Genomic DNA, 16085 nt, shown 5'->3' with positions numbered 1-16085 from the left:
AGTGCAGTTCAGTGAAGATTCCTGATGCTTACTCTCAGTCTCCTCCCTTGGGCAAGTCATCTAACCTGGGGCCTCAGTTTCATCTTTTGTAAAATGAGGGGTTTGTACTAAATTGCTTGAGGTTCCTTCGAGCTCTTGATCTATATAAGCTCATGATGGTGTTGTTGAGATGACTCTAAAATCCTTTCTGACTCTAACTTTCTCTTACATACAATATGCAATCTTCCCAACTCTGGGTGAAGGCCCATCAGGAATTTTTTTTTAACAGAGACATTTTAAACTAATTAATTAGCACTTATGAGAGAACTGGCTAGTAGGGCTTGCCCACCTGCCTGCCACTTCCCCAGTACAACTGCCTGCTGCCAGGTGTCATGCTAGCAGGCTTAGATCAATTAGTAATTGTAATTGAAGCTGAATGTAATTAATTATATAATTAAATTCATGGGGCCCACACACATAGGGATTTCTGATCACATGGCCCATTCATGAAAAACTGGGGCTGGGAGATGTGGCCAAACCTCGGCGAAGCAGGGTCAGGGGTGCGAGAGAGGGTTTCTTCACTTGGTAGAGATTGAATTATATCAGGTGTCAGATACAAAGCAAGTACACTCCCAAGTTGTCCTGAACCAGATTAAAATGTAATTTGGAAATATTTAACAAATATATTTAACAACATAAAAAATACAACACAACATAAACTTAGATTGTGTTCATTTGCAGTTTTCCTAAGTCAATATATGTGGAAAGGATCCTTATTTGTGGTTTAGTGGCCTCATTTCTATGTGAGTTTGACCTCATTGGATTAGATAATTTCTGAGGGGCAGCTAGGTGGGGCAGTGGATAGAGCACCACCCTCCCTTCCTTCCTTCCCCCCACCCTCCAACACCCCCCTCCTCCTTCCCCCCCCCCAGTCGGGAGGACCCAAGTTCAAATTTGGCCTCAGACACTTACTAGCTGTGTGACTCTGGGCAAGTCACTTAACCCCAGTTGCCTCCAAAAAAAAATAATAATGATAGTTTCTAAAGTCCCTTTTCAATGGTCCTATGGAATATAAGACAAGTTAGTTGTAATGAGAAACCATCATGCAATGGCTTGGAGGGCCCCTATTAACAAAGCTAGACAAGCAAAAGAGACAGATACGCACACACCTATGGTTTCAGAAAAACCTGGAAAGATACATATGAAGTGATACAAAGTGAAGAGAGTAGAACCAGGAAAATAATTTATACAATAACATTGTGAAGATAATTAACTTTGAAAGACTTGGTAACTCAAATGGATACAACGACCAACCACGATTCTGAAGGACTCGTGGTGAAACATGCTATCTACCTCCAGGAAGAGAATTAAGAGACTCAGAGCACTGATGGAAACTTGCTCGTTCGTTCTTTCTTTCTTAATTTCTTTCATTCTTCCTCTTGTGGCTAAAGTGGGAATTTGTTTTGCATATTTGTAATAGCTTTTGTTTTTCTTGCCTTCTCAGTGGGTAAGGGAAGGGGAGGGAATTTGGAACTGAAAATAAAATTGAATTAAAAAAAAAAGATAAAAGAAAGAAACAGGCCTTTAAGTGTTGAGAGAGATCCTAGAACAAACACTAGAGCAGAACAAGTTGAGTAATCTGGGAAGCCCTTAAGGCAGTGATGTTTGTGTTGGGATTTGAAGGAGGGAAATGTCTCAGAGAAGACAAGGCAGAAGCAGAGCAGGAGGAGAGGGGAGGAAGAAGACTGTGGTTCTTTGGCTTCCAACTCATCAGAAGCAATTGGACCACGGAAGATCCCCAGATAAAGATAATGAAATATACCTTCTCCCTCAGGGCAGGGAGGTGAGGGACTACCAGGGTTGAATATCGAATACATTTTCAGACATGGTTTCTAGTGTATGTTTTTGCTTACTTGTTTTTCTTTGTCACAAGGAGGGGTTCAATCTGGAGAGGAAGTGGGGAAATGCTGTAATGACGTAAAGACAAAAGGAATCGATGAGATATATTTAAAATAAAATAAAAACAGCTGGAATCCTAGACTCACAATTTGCACATGGTCTTTCACAGGCCTGAAGACATGTTAGGGAAAGAGAATAAGCATTTTTATAGCACCTACTATGTGGTAGAGGCAACTAGGTGGCTCAGTGGATAGAGTGCTGGGCCTGGAGACAGGAAGACCAGAGTTCAAATCTGGCCTCAGGAACTTGCTGGCTGTGAAACCCTGGGCAAGTCACTTGATCTCTGTTTGTCTTAATCCCCTAGAGAAGGAAATGGCAAACCACTCCAGTATCTGCCAAGAAAACCCCATGGACAGTATGATCCATGGGATCCTGAAGAATCGGACAGCGACTCAATAACCAAACAACACTATGTGCCAGGTACTGTGCACAATTATCTCACTTGATCCTTACAACAACCCTGGAAAGTAGGTGCTATTTTTATCCACCTTTGACAGATAAAGAAACTGAAGCAAACAGAGGTTAAGTGACTCGCCCAGGGTCACAAAGCTACTAAGTGTCTGAGGTGGGATTTGAACTCAGGTCTTCCTGACTTCATGACCAGCTCTCTATGCACAGCCTCTAGCACAGTAGGTGCTAGTTATTAGGGTGGGGGGGGGGGGAAAGGATTCTTAGAACCGGAGAATTCAATCAGTACCTAAAAATAACAGCTCACAAGCAGTGTCTTCCACACGCACAGATTATCAGAACTGGTAGGGACCTCAGAGGAGTCCAGTCCAAGTCCTCAACCCCCACCCATTCAAGGGATTGCTCTGTAGAGATTCCTCTGGTGACAAGACCTCTCCCTTCTGCCAAAGCCTCCGACTTTACCCAGCCTGCAACTGCCCCCAGTTTCCTTAGGCCCCTTCAGCAGGGCCAACAGGGATCAGACCATTAGACACCAGGAACATGTGATATTCCATCCCTACCTTTTAGAGCCGGACCAATCTCTGCCCTCTCAAAGCACCTTAGGGACCATAGGACAAAACTGATGACTTAGAACCATATTTGGCTAAGAATTTTCACAATTGTTACCCACAGAAATCTTTAGGATGGCTCAGCAGACATCACTATTCTAGGTCCAGTTAGTAACTGAGGACCAAAAGGGGGAGTGACTTGAGCAACATCCTACAGATAGTTCAATTCAGGAATGGAGCCCAGTACTTTTGACCACCAAACCACTGTTCAGCTAGGTAGCAAAGTCGATGGAGTGTTACGTCTGGAGTCAGAAAACCTGAGTCTGGATCCTATCTCAGACACTTAATAGTTGTATGACTCTGGGTAAGTCGCTTAACTCTTTGCCTTAGTCTCTGCTTCCATAAAATGGGGATAATGGCACGTATGTCCAGGTTGTTGTGAGGATCAAAGGAAGTGCTTAAAATAGTGCCTGGCACAAAGCAGATATTATGTTATCTACTATTGTGGGTATTGGGGGAGGGGAGAAAATTGGGAGAAGGTTGAGCAAGAGCTAGTGGGATTTTCAACTTAATTTGCAAGACTGGGGTATCCTTTCTAGGAACAATGTAAAGCTCCTGCTAATGAATCTATTCTAGCACCTCTCTGCCCACCCACCCTGGAATAATGAAATCTGGCTAATTTCCATATGGGGATCCAAGCCCCCCCTCAAAAGAACATCAAAAACCCTGAGACCTACACCCCCCCCACAGCAAGGACAATTCCCTGGGCCAATGAAGACCACCACCCCAGCCTCCACATCTCCCAGAAGCAAGGCCCAGCTTCAAGGATGACTCCAGCAGTAAGTAGTAGGAGGAGGGTGGGTTTTTATTATTTTTGTGAAAATGGTGAGACAGCAATTCCTAGTCATGATTGTCACAGTTTGACAGCACACGTGGATACAGCTGCAGATGAAGATGACCACACTGAAAACCAAACACTAACCATTACTCTTCCCAGACCCCCTCCCCCCACCCCAGGTTGTGATTGTCTCCTTTGGACTAACCAACCACCATCTATAGAGGAGAAGAAATTCACTAGAAAACAGGGATTGGACCATCTGATAAAATAGATTTCATTCGATTAGCTTTGCTACAGGCTGTAGGTTTGTTTGCTATAAAACTCTCCCACAAAAATTAGTTTTTAAATATACATATTTAATCTGAACTGCATTGATTAAAAAATTAAAAATTGATGATTTTTTTTACATTAACTTCACAGTATTTATTTGCAGATGACGACAAACCCAGTGTTAACGAGTTAGGGCAGGACCGCTCTCCAAGAAAATAAACTCTCCAGGACTGGAATCACCCACACGGAAGACAATGTGTGGCAGCAACTCCCAACTGTTCCACGAGAAAGTGACCCACTGTGGGAAGAGCTGTGCTCAGACCTATGGCCTTCACACACTCATACACTCACTCACTCACTCACATACACAGACACACACACACTTCAGCAGAATACAGACACAAGTGCAAAAGTCCTTGTTGGAGCTGCCCAGTGGCAGGAGCCAGGAAGACAGCATCTCTACAGTGAGAGTTCAAGTATTCTCTTCTTTTTCCCCACAATTACCACACCTTGGAGTCTCTGACACCCAACTGCCTGACCTAGCCAGATCCCTAGGCTTTCCTAGGCTAAAAGACCTAAGCTCACAGCATCAAAGAGTTGGAAAGAACTTTAAGCTTCGTCTAAGTCCAATCAGTACGAAGGCAGAAATCTTCTCTATAAGACATCATTGTCATGTAGTAGAAAGAGGCCTGAACCGAAATCAGGGGACACAGGTTCCATATCCAGATCTGAATTTAGACAAGTCCCTTTCCCCTATAGGCCCATTTCTTCATCTGTAAAACAAGGGGATTGGACTATATGACCTTAAAGTCCCTTCCAGCTCTAGGCCCTGTGGTCACCAAAGAGCAGTAATCCAGCCCTCTGCTTGAAGGGCATCAAGGGAAGGGAAGCATCAGCCACATTGGCCCTACCTGCAGCCCCCTGTCTCACTACTGCTTGGGCATGGACCGGGCTTGGTATGGAATATGTGAGTCTGCAATTTGCTTTTATTCACGGAGATCACAAAAAACATTATGCAAAATTTTAAAGTAAAAAAATAAAAACTTAGAAAAACTTCAGCTACCCTTCTTGCCAACACTAACATATTAGTCACTCGCTCCCTTTACCAAACAAAGAAACCTTGGAAGCATTACAGTGGAGATAAACTCATCATTTAGAATAAAAAAAGGCTTCTAGCAGTTATAGTATCACTTCAAATTAAAACTTCTAATAAATACTACATCAAGTTTCATCAGGAGAAAAGGAAAATAACTTAATTTTAGTAGACTTTGTCCTCAGTGCTATTTCCAATCACAGCAAAAAATATATATGTATGCCTATCTATCTGTGTAATGTATGTATTGATATATATTCAGTAGCCTAAGACCACGATACGGAGTCACACGTCCACAGGACGACAATGCAGGTCACCACATTTTCCAAAGCCATGTAACAGTTTCAGCAGAAGTACAGGTACAGTCAGGTAATGAATGAGACACATGCCATAAATAAAATGAATTTTCACATTACATTCAGAGTTCAAAAGGGGCTGGTGCTGGGGGAGGTGGAGAGGAGGGTTCGTTGAGAACTAGCTGAAGTTCCCCGAGGAAACTGAGCCTCCCCAACAGGTTGCAGCCAAACAGTTCCCATCTGGCCCTCCTGAAACTACACACCTCCTACCACAGTCAGTGCTCGTGACATCGCCCAACCAGGGAGGGCAAATAGGCTAATGTGCAAAAAAAAAAAATCCCCCCAGTAAAATCTGAAGTGTTTCAGGGAGCAAGCTCAGTGCTATTAATAACAACCAACCTTACGGAAATTCCAGGTAAGTGGAGGTGGATGATGGGGAAGCAGAGGCCAGTGGTCGATCCCCCTCAGCCCCATTTCAGTTAGGGAAGCAGCCAGCTGAGCAACACTCAAGTCCACAAACACACTCAACATCATTTGCTCAGACACACTCAGGGACTCAGACTCAAAGGGGCAAATGGTTGGCAAAGTTAAACTTGACCTCACTCCCAGACTCCATCAACAAATCTTCAATGAGGCACATCCAATTCCCAGGCCCTAAGGAGAGGCTGGCCAATCACTTGAGACTTTGCATAGAAAGGGTTGCTCCAAGTTGGTGAACTCAGGTCCTCTAACTCCATATCTGCCTCTCTTGCTACTTCACCTAGAACCCACTTGTTTCTGTCCCCAGCTTGATTCTGTCTCTAAAAGGAGCTGAGTCTTCTTGACTTAAATCCTACATCTGACAGGATATGGGGACCTCAAATGTTCTTTTCACCACTTGCCTCAATATACATACTTGAATAACTGTTCCGTCCTTTGCAAGGGCATACCTCTTATTCTTCCTGGGCTTCTCTCATGGCTACCATTCTCAGCCCTCTAGTCCCTACTTCTCCAACTCAGAACATGGAACTTGGACCATTTGGTTTCTTCTGTGGCCCATCGAACACCAAATTCTGCCCCACTACTCTCCGAGTACCAAAGAGGTTCCATTTCTGTGCCAATCCCCAAAACCCCCTAACAGAACTCACTAGGTAATTCACACAGACATCACTCTGTATGACAGACATATTCTTCATTGGGAAAGGCAGCAAAAGGTGGGTCCCACAAAAACTTCCTTTAAATACCAAAAGGCCCAGAGAAGGAAGATGGACATGCCATGGGATCAGTGAAAGCAGAAACCTTGAAAATAACATATACTCAAAGGAAGAAACCTAGGAAGCGAAGAGTGGAAATGAGAAATGACTACATGAAACTCCCTGAGAAACCATCAGGGAGAGAATGTTAAGTGGAGGTTTCTCTATCTCCCTGCCCCTTGGTGATTGCTGCCTGGAGCCCAGTTGGGAGAAAAAGAGGTCAGCATAGAAAGCATTTTAGTTTCTAAGAAGCGCATTCTCTTCTTTTTGAGCTAAGAAAGAAAAAAAAGACCAAAAAACCACAAGGTAAGAACTTCAAAAGGCAGGACCTCTTGGCATCTAATCACACCTCTAGAGAAAAGGCTTTTCTAGAGGCGGCTTCAGAATTCTCCAGCTCAGAGGTTAGATCAGGCATTCCAGGGACTGGTGATGCAAGACCATCTCTCCCCAACAGTTTCTGCATGTCCCTGTACTACAGTAGGACAGCCCAGCCTTACGCCTAAAGCCCCTCTGGCTGGATGCTGCTGTGGGGCACCAAAAGAGCATAGGTACAACCATTCTCCAAACCAAAAAGACATACACACACACATATACACACACACACACACACATACACACACACACACACTCACTCTCTCACACACTCCAGCTCCTTCATAAAACTTCAAACTACCAGGGACTTGACAAGGCCACAGTGAAACTTTCGGATGTGCCGGTACAAATCCCCAGACTGTGTAAAACGGCGCTCACACCACTTGCAGGCATGAGGCTTTTCTCGAGTGTGTACTACCGCATGCCGGCTAAGATTGTGTGAGTACTGGAAGCTCTTGCCACACTGCACACAAGTGTACGGCTTCTCGCCCGAGTGTGTCCGCTCATGCCTCTTAAGTGTGTACATGCACGAGAAGGTCTTTCCACATAGTGTGCAGGTGGGCACTGACCCCTCTGGTGACAATCGAGCCCTTGAACCACCATCCTTGTCCCGGAAGTGAGAGCTCAGATGCAGCTGTAGGACGTGGGGGTTGGGGAACACCTTGCTGCAGAGGGGGCAGATGCAGATGTGACTGGGGGGCCCCAGCACCTCGGAAGCAGAGAGGTCTGATGCATCCAGGTCATCTTCGCTATCATCCCGGTCTGGGTCCAGCTCATCTTCCTGGCCATGAAACATGTGGCCCAGGCCTGTGACCAGACTTTTAGCCACAGGTCCAAATGGCTGGCCCTCTGGACTCCTTGCCTTGCCATCTTCCTGGTCTGACAATGAGTCCTGTTCATCTTTCACCATCAGTTCAGCTTCCTGTTGCTGCTGCCGATGATCAGAAGCCAGCTGTCTGAAGACGTAGGAGGTGTGGAGGGCATCCCTCCCTGAAATCGGCTTCAGAGACAGATCCAAAGCACACTCCGAGTCACCAGGGGCCTGGCTGGGTATTGGGAGCTCAGTCCTCTGAGAGAGAGAGACCCCCACACCATTATCCAAGGGTCTGGCCTTCCCAGGACTCGGACTTAGCTCAGCTTTTTTCGATAGCGAGGACGGTCCCATGAGGTTGTTAGACCAGGTGGGGTGGGCCCCAGACCGGTCATACTCTAGGGGACTGAATCTTGGCTGGCCAGGCAGTTCTAACTCATGGCCCAGGGCTATGCTGGGGCCCAGGAAGGGTCTGTCCTTGTCTTCCTCAATCACTAGTTCTTTTTCCTTTAGTTTACCCTTGCAGACTTTGACAATGTCATACATGTGGAGGTAGCTGGCAGCGGCTAAGATGTCCTCGATGGGCAGGCTGCTCAACTCCAGCTTGCCCTCATACATGAATTCAAGCAGCAGGCTGAAGGCTGGGGCCGTGACAATGTCACTGTTCAGATGTACAATCTCCCTTTTGTCTAACTGGTCCCTGTAGAAGAGGTAGAAGTACATGCTGCAGGAAGCCAGCACAGCTCTATGAGCCTGGAACCGAGCTTCCCCTACGAGCACAGTGGAGTCGCACAGGAATCCTTGGTGCCTCTGCTGACTCAGGCACTGCAGCAGCTGCCGGCTGTGGTCCGGGAACTCCATTCTGCCTTCATAACCTGGGCACAAACAGGAAAAACTTGAATGCGCCTGGAAACTCAAACCTCCTAGCAGCTGTAACCAAACAAGTCGTCTCTTCTCTTGCTAGCTGGCTCGCTCTCCCTCCCTCCTTGCCTGCCTGCCTCCCTCCCTCTCCCTGCCTAGGTAGGAAAGAGCCAGTCACGAATAATTGTTCACTGGAGTTTGGTTTGTATTAAACTAACTCTCCCATCCCTCGGCACCTGCTGGGAAGCAGGAAAAACTTGATCATAAGTAAACAAGGGCTTCAGAAGCAGAAGGGGGAGAAAAGATAGAGAGTGGAGTGGGCAAGAGACTAGAAGGAAAAGAGACCTAGGACAGAGGGAGAAGGAGAAAGAGAAAGAGGAGAGGGGTGCGGATAAGAAAGGGTGAGACACAGGAGAATGATCCAGAGCTTGATCGAGAAGGGGAGGCGGCAGGGAGGGTGAGGAGGGAGAGGGAGATAGGGGAAAAGAAAGAGACACTGAGTGAGGTAGGGTCAGGGATGAGAAGATGAGAGACGCAGAAATCCAGAGGGGGGAAGAGAAGGAAAGAGACAGAAAAATGGGCAAAGAGGGAGAGAAGCAGTCTAACCTTTGTCTGTCTCACTCAGAAGAGATAAATCCCACAAGTACAAGTTACTGTGGTCACAGAAGCTGCCCTCCTCCTCCTCCCCCACCCCTTCCCAGGCCCTTGCAGAGCCCCCCAGTCTCCCCCCGCTTCATTCCCTCCCTCCCCCTCTTCACCCTCCAGCTCCATGGGAGCCAAACTTCCCCCGCCCCGAGAATGAACTTCACTTTTCTTTGCTACAGCGAAGCCCAAGAGTCCCTGACCCGGCCAGAGCCAGATCTCAGAGCCAGATCCAGAGCCCCAGCCCGAGCGCGAGTCCAAGCCAGAACCAGATCCAGAACCTGGGCCAGAATCAGATCCCGGGCTGGAGTGGGGAGGAGAGCGAGCAAAAGGGGAGGAGGGAGGTCTTTTCAACTCCAAGTTCCCCAAAGCCCGAAGCCCCCTTACCTTCCCCGGGTGCCCCCCGGGCGACAAGCCGAGCATGGACACCCCCTCCCCGCCTCCTTCCCTCCCTTCGCCTGGGCGGGCGCCAGCACCCGGGGCCGGGAGCAGCCACCACTGCCGGGCCAAGGGGGAGAAGGAGAGTGAGTGTGTGTGAGAGTGTGCAAGAAGGAGAGAGGGAGGGAGAGAAGGAGGGAGGCTGCTGCGAGGGGGAGAGGGAGAGCAGGAGGGGGCGGGGGAGAGGAGTGCTCGGTTTGCTAATTACAAGGCAAGCTGGAGAGTCAGCTGCTCCGACTTCCCAGCGATAGAAATGTTACCTCCAGCTGCGCTCCTTTTAATGCCATATGTTGCTCGGAATCTCGCTACCAGCCAACCACAGCGGGGCCGCCTTTTAAAGTTTCTCCAGCCCCATTGGGAGCTGCGCGACGGCAGCCCCGGCACTCCCTCGCTCTGCCCGAGCCGCCGGGCCCCGGGGCCCAGCCCGGCTGACCCTCGCCGCTGCCCTCAAGTTTCTCGCTCTCTTTCGTCCCCCTTTCCTCCCCCGCGCCAGTCCCGAGCTCCGAAGCAAAAAAAAAAAAAAAAGTTTCAGGAAGTGCGCGTCGAAGCTGCCGCGGCCCGGCGGGGGCTGCGGGAACCGGGTTGGGACTGCGGGGGCCAGGCAGAGGCTGCGGGGCGCGATCCGAGAGCTGCCCCGGGGAGGGAGCAAACCGTGAGCAGGGCTGGCCGCACGCAACGCAGCTGGGAGCCAAACTTCGGAGCCGGGAGGGAGGGCGGGACGGACCCAGGGACTGAGGGAGGGACGCGCGGAGGGGGCGGGGATGCCGGGGACTTCCAGGAGCGGGGCAGGAATGAGGTCACCCCACACACCCCCTTCCCCACCTCCGCCTGGGGCGGGCTGGTCCCAGCCCCGGGCGGCCCCTGGAGGGCGGGGTGAGGGGGGAGAGGAAGGGAAGAGGGATGGGCCGGACAAGTCGGAGGCTGCGGCGGCTCCAGCGGTGCGCGCCCCCTCCCCGCGCCCCGCCAGCTGCGGCGCCCGGCTTCCCCCGCCCTGCAGGGCTCGGCCCCCGCCCGGGAGTGAGCTTTAATAGGAATATGTGCGCGCGCTGAGCAGGTTGGTAGCCGACCGCTCTCGCGATACTTCTCTCTCTGGCCAACTACCCCCCGCCCCAACCCGGCCCCTGAGGGCCGACTGTCCAGAGGACCCGGGCGCCCCCTCCCCCAACTCGCCGGGGTTCTACAGCACCAGCCCGAGGCGGGACCGCGCGCCTGCTTCTCGGCTCAGGCTCGCGCGCTCCTCTCCAGTCCGGGATTGGGGCGCAAGGTTCGGGGAGGAGGGAGAAACCCTGGGCTCCCGAGTCTGGGCAAGGAAATGCCGCAGTCTGATTCGGGGCTCTCCTGACCTGGACCCCAGGGCGGGGCAGACAGGGGGCGCCTGGGGCTTGGGGGTCCGGACACCTGCGATCTCCAGCTAGTTCTGACGCTGTCTTTTTGACTTCGGGCAAGTCCTTTCTGCTCTTCGAGCCTCAGTTTCTCCAGCCGTAAAACGGGTTGGACTACATGACCTCTGATGTCCCTTCCAACTATAACAGCATTACGAAGCGAGGAACTTCAGAACGGGACGTGGGAGGATGGGCTGCTAGATGTTACCGGAATAGGACAGCCCGCCGGGCTTTGAAGTCCGAGGACCTGGGTTCAAATGTTGACCCTGGCTCTCACTACCTACGTAAATTTGGGCAGGTCACTTAAACCTTCCTGGCCCTCAGTTTCCCCATCTGTAAAATGAGGGCCTTTAGGTGGTCCCTGAGGTCCTTTCCAGTTCTACATCTGTGATCATTTGACGAAGAAGCAGAACTGGTGCCACCTCCTCTTGAAAAACCTTCCCTTCTCCCACCACTCCGATGTTCTCTGACCCCCTCAAATCGCTTTGTATTTAAACCCCGTATGTATTGGAACCTTGCAAAAATGGAAGCTCATTGAAGCGCTTAGCACAGTGTCTGGCACTTAGTAGGCATTTAATAAGTCTCTGTACCCACCCCCACCCCCCAGAGTCTGGTATGTGTCTTCCTCACACATAGCAAGCAGATCTTTAATAAATGTCGAATTTAACCCAAAGTGATTTGGGAGTCTGGTTTACTTTCCCTGTTCTAAACCCTCCAAGCTGGAGATCCTTCCCTGGGGCCCAATTCTTTTCCGTCCTGTGAATAAAGAAACATTTATTAAGCCCCTACTGTGTGCCAACCGCAAAGACTGAGTTTAACATTTTAATTAGCTGTAATTCCGCCCATGGGAAAAACTTAACCTTTGATTCACCCAGGAATAGCCACAGATATGATTGTTTGTATAGATATATAGGAATAGGCACTCACACTCCTTCAGACACAGTTCTCCCAGGCATGTTCATGAAATCTTGTTCCTGGTTCTCTCTCTTCACACTTACAGATTCGCACTTACACTTTCCCCAGACACACTCAGACTCACAGATATTCTCTCCCATACAAAGACCTACCTCCTGGACACACATTTACTTACCAGGCACCATCCACAGAAGCACTCATCTCAAAAACTCAAAAACTCACACTAATTCATACTCATTTACATCCCTCCTGGAAACATATTCCCTGAAATACTTAACCAACAGTGTTGTACATGACACTTCCAACTCGAATCCCATGCAACAAGCTGAGTTCAAATCCAGCCTTAGACATTTAACTGTGTGACCCTGGACTGGTCACTTAACTGCCGTCTGCCTCAGCTTTCTTATCAGTAAAATGAGGATAATAATAGCCCCTACTTCACAGAATGATCGTGAGCATAAAATGAGATATTTGTAAAAGTACTTGTGCTATATAAATGCCAGCAATTATTATTGGAGCCCCCTCTGTTTATATTTGCACCACTTCAGAGATGGACAAAAGCCATCCCATAAGGTAGCAGTGCTGGGAGGGAACCACTAGTTCAACCTCATTTTACAGAAGGAGAAACTCTAGGAGTCAGACAGAACCTTGCTCAAGGTCGCACACAGTGTCAGGGCCAGGACTCAAACTCAGGAGTTCTGGCTCCCATCTTATCCCATAGTTCTTCCTATCTTACGCAACTATTTGGCCCTCTTACCCTAAACTATTCTGCCTTCTATGATTGAAGAGTGCTTTCAGGAGGCACTAGACCAGTCTTTAATTTTGAATTATGGTGTGAAGAAAGACAAAGGAAAGGAATTAGTAGAGAGAGTCCTGGACTTAGGGGTTGAAGTACCCAGCTTTTGGTCCTGTCTTGACCACTTAGTTGGGTGATAGTTGGCAAATCACATAACTTCTCTTTTCCTTACTTTCCTCTTCTGTAAAATAGGGTTACTAATAGTTGTATTTTTAATTTATTTTTTATTTTTAGTTTATAACACTCAGTTCCACAAGTTTTTGAGTTCCAAATTTTCTCCCCCTTCCTCGCCTCCCCCTCCCCCCACCAAGACAGCATGTAATCCAATATGGGTTCTACATATATACCTTCATGTTAAACTTCCACAATAGTCAAGTTGTAAAGAAGAATTATATCCAATGGAATGAACCATGAGGAAAAAGAAACAAGCCAAAAAAGAAGAAAAACAACAAAAAAGTTATATTTCCTACCTCCCAAAGAAACATGATTTGTCTACTTAAAACACTATAGAAATGAGAGATGCCCATCCTGCAATGTGGCCAAGTTTAATGAGGCTGACCTTTCTCCGTTTTCTATTTTGTGGATTATCCCAAGCAAGTTTTTTTCCAATCTCTTCACCTTGAGTTGCCAGAGGGCAAGAGTGTCTTTTTTTCAGGGATCACAGCTGGCTCATCTTTTCACTGTACCCTACCATATATGTCACATCCCTACCTCTGCCCTTCGGCCTGCCTGCCTGCCTGCTCAGAATTTCCCTTAATTTCCGTAGCTCTCTCTCACCTTTGACCTGCTAGAGCATCTCCTGTGTTTGTCCTCCCCCCACCCCTGCTGCCTGTCCAGAGCATCCCCTTTATCTGTTCCCCCCTCCTCTCCCACCTGTCTGTGGCCCACATTTGGAATAGCAATATGACTAGGGACTGCTGCTCCAGATGAGCCCATGCCCATCCCACAGATGCTGCAGAGAATTCACTGCAGCCCCTTAGGGCTGCCAGGTCCCAGGACCTCCTGGCCAGGACGATGATGGCCAACAGCTGCAGACCTACATGGGACTCAAGGACAAGGATAGAAGAAGGAGAGATCGGGTGCCATTCCCACTGCCCCATTTAGGTTGCCCCTCAGTTTCTGTTTTGAATACTTGTCAAGTGGGGGAGGAGAGGGAGAGGAGGCAGTCAGATTCAGCAGCAGCCAGAGGAGAAACAGAATCCCAGCAAAGTCTGGACAGCATTTTAGTGGACTCTTAGATAGCTGGCATTTCAGGAGGTAGCAGGGGGCAAGAGACTGAGGGTAGGATGGGGGTGGGGAGGGCATGATTCTTGGTTCTCACATCTTATTTAGAATAGAAAGAGCACTTGGTCTGGAACAGGAGATCATAGATTTAGAGCAAGAAGGGACCTCGAAGTACACCCAGTTCAACCCTCTCATTTTACAGAAAAGGAAAATGAGGGGGGCAGCTAGGTGGTGCAGTGGTTAGAGCCAGGAGTCTGGGAGTCAGGAGGACCTACCCGAGTTCAAACATGATCTCAGACACTTACTAGCCGTGTGACCCTGGGCAAGTCACTTAACCCTGATTGCCTCCCCCCCACACAAAAAAAAAATAAAAAAGAAATTGAGGTTCAGGGAAGTGAAAAGATTTGTCTAAGGTCCCACAGGCAGTATGCATCACACATAGGACTGGAGCCCAGGTTCCCTGACTCTAGACCCAGTGCTCTTTCCACTGTTCCACAAGGAATCCTTCCTCCACTTCTCACTGCCTAGGTCACCTTGGGCAAGTCATTTGTGCAAGATGATCTCTATGTTTACTTTTAGCTCTGCTGTAGTTCCTGTGATCCTACAGAGTCAGTAATTTACTCTGGGGCTTATGATCCCTCCGTGTCTGTTATTCTCCCCTCCCCCTCTCTACCTCTCCAAGTCAAGGCCAAGGTTGCCTTGTTTCCTCTCCCCCAGAGGGCAATCTGAGAAAGTGAAAGAAGAAACTTAAATGAGATGCCCTGATTCCATTCAATTCAATGCCTTTCCACAGTGCCTCCCTCTCTCTTGGGCTCGTATTTAAGCTCGGTCAGGGAAGGAGGGCAGCTCCATGGTGCAGTGGATGGCATGTTCCCCTGGCCTGGAATCAGGGAAACTCATCTTCCTGAGTTCAAATCTGGCCTCAGATACTTACTAGTTGTATGACCCTGGGCAAGTCACTTCACCCTGTTTGCCTCAGTTTTCTTCATTTGGAAAATGAGCTAGAGAAGGAAATGGCAAATTATTCCAGCACCTTTTTTTTTGTGCCAAGAAAACCCCCAATGGAGTCTTCCGACAAAGAGTCGGACACAACTGGACTGAACAACAAGGGAAAGGAGGCACAGATTCAGGACCTGACCACTGAGAGATCATAGTTTGGTGAAGAGGAACCAAGAGTGTATGGATCAACAAGGATTTATTAAGTGCCCACTATGGGCTGGGCAGAACATAAGGAAGAAAGAGCAATGGTTGATCCAGAGATGAAATTCTCCCAATAACCACACAATCAAAGGACACTCGGTAGTCAGGGAAGGCTTCTGGAAGGACTCAGCCCATAGATTTAGAGCTTGGAAGGGCCTTGGGGATCACGGAATCCAACCCCCTCATCTAACAGATGATGAAGCTGAAGCCTAGAGATGCTGAGGGACTTACCTTGGGGCATACAGCTAATAAGAGTCTGAGATGGAATTTGAACCCAAATATTCCTGATTCTTCTCTACCATGATAAGGATTGAGCAGCATCTAGAAGCAGGAATTGAGACAGGCAGAAAAGAGAGAGGAGAGAAGGAAGGCATGCTAGGAAGGGGAAGCAGTGTGATCAAAGATAAGGAGGTAGAAATAATAGACAGCATTTTTGTTGTTTAGTCATTTTTCAGTTTTGTCTGATTCTTCATGACTCCATTTGGAGGTTTTCTTGGCAAAAAATATTGGAGTAGTTTTCCATTTCCTTCTCCAGCTCATTTTACAGATGAGGAAACTGAGACAAACAGGGTGAAGTGACTTGCCCAGGGTCACACAGCTAGTAAGTGTCTGGGGCCGGATTTGAACTCAGAAAGATGAACCTTTCTGACTCTGGGCCCAGAACTCTATCCACTTCGACAGCTAGCTACCCCGATAGACAACATAGATTAGCGGTGAGAAAAATCTTGGATTTGGAGTCAGAGGACCTGCCTTCCACTTACATGCTATGTGACCAGGGAATTACTAAGAAGAGAATTCTACTGCAAGGAGGAGGTCCATTC

General features: G+C 48.4%; 1 protein-coding gene across 1 annotated transcript; it reads right to left on the bottom strand.

Moving 5' to 3' along the window:
* Positions 1 to 4124: 4124 nt before the first annotated feature.
* Positions 4125 to 8685, bottom strand: ZBTB42 (zinc finger and BTB domain containing 42). Its single transcript, XM_036748265.1, has one exon. The coding sequence runs from the start codon at positions 8665 to 8667 to the stop codon at positions 7288 to 7290; it is 1380 nt and encodes a 459-aa protein (XP_036604160.1). The 5' UTR covers positions 8668 to 8685; the 3' UTR covers positions 4125 to 7287.
* Positions 8686 to 16085: the final 7400 nt, after the last annotated feature.

Source organism: Trichosurus vulpecula, chromosome 3 (genome assembly GCF_011100635.1).
Source record: "Trichosurus vulpecula isolate mTriVul1 chromosome 3, mTriVul1.pri, whole genome shotgun sequence".
Taxonomy (NCBI): Eukaryota; Metazoa; Chordata; class Mammalia; order Diprotodontia; family Phalangeridae; genus Trichosurus; species Trichosurus vulpecula.
The sequence above is the reverse complement of the archived record's forward strand: the minus strand, read 5'-3'. Positions and strand labels throughout refer to the sequence as shown.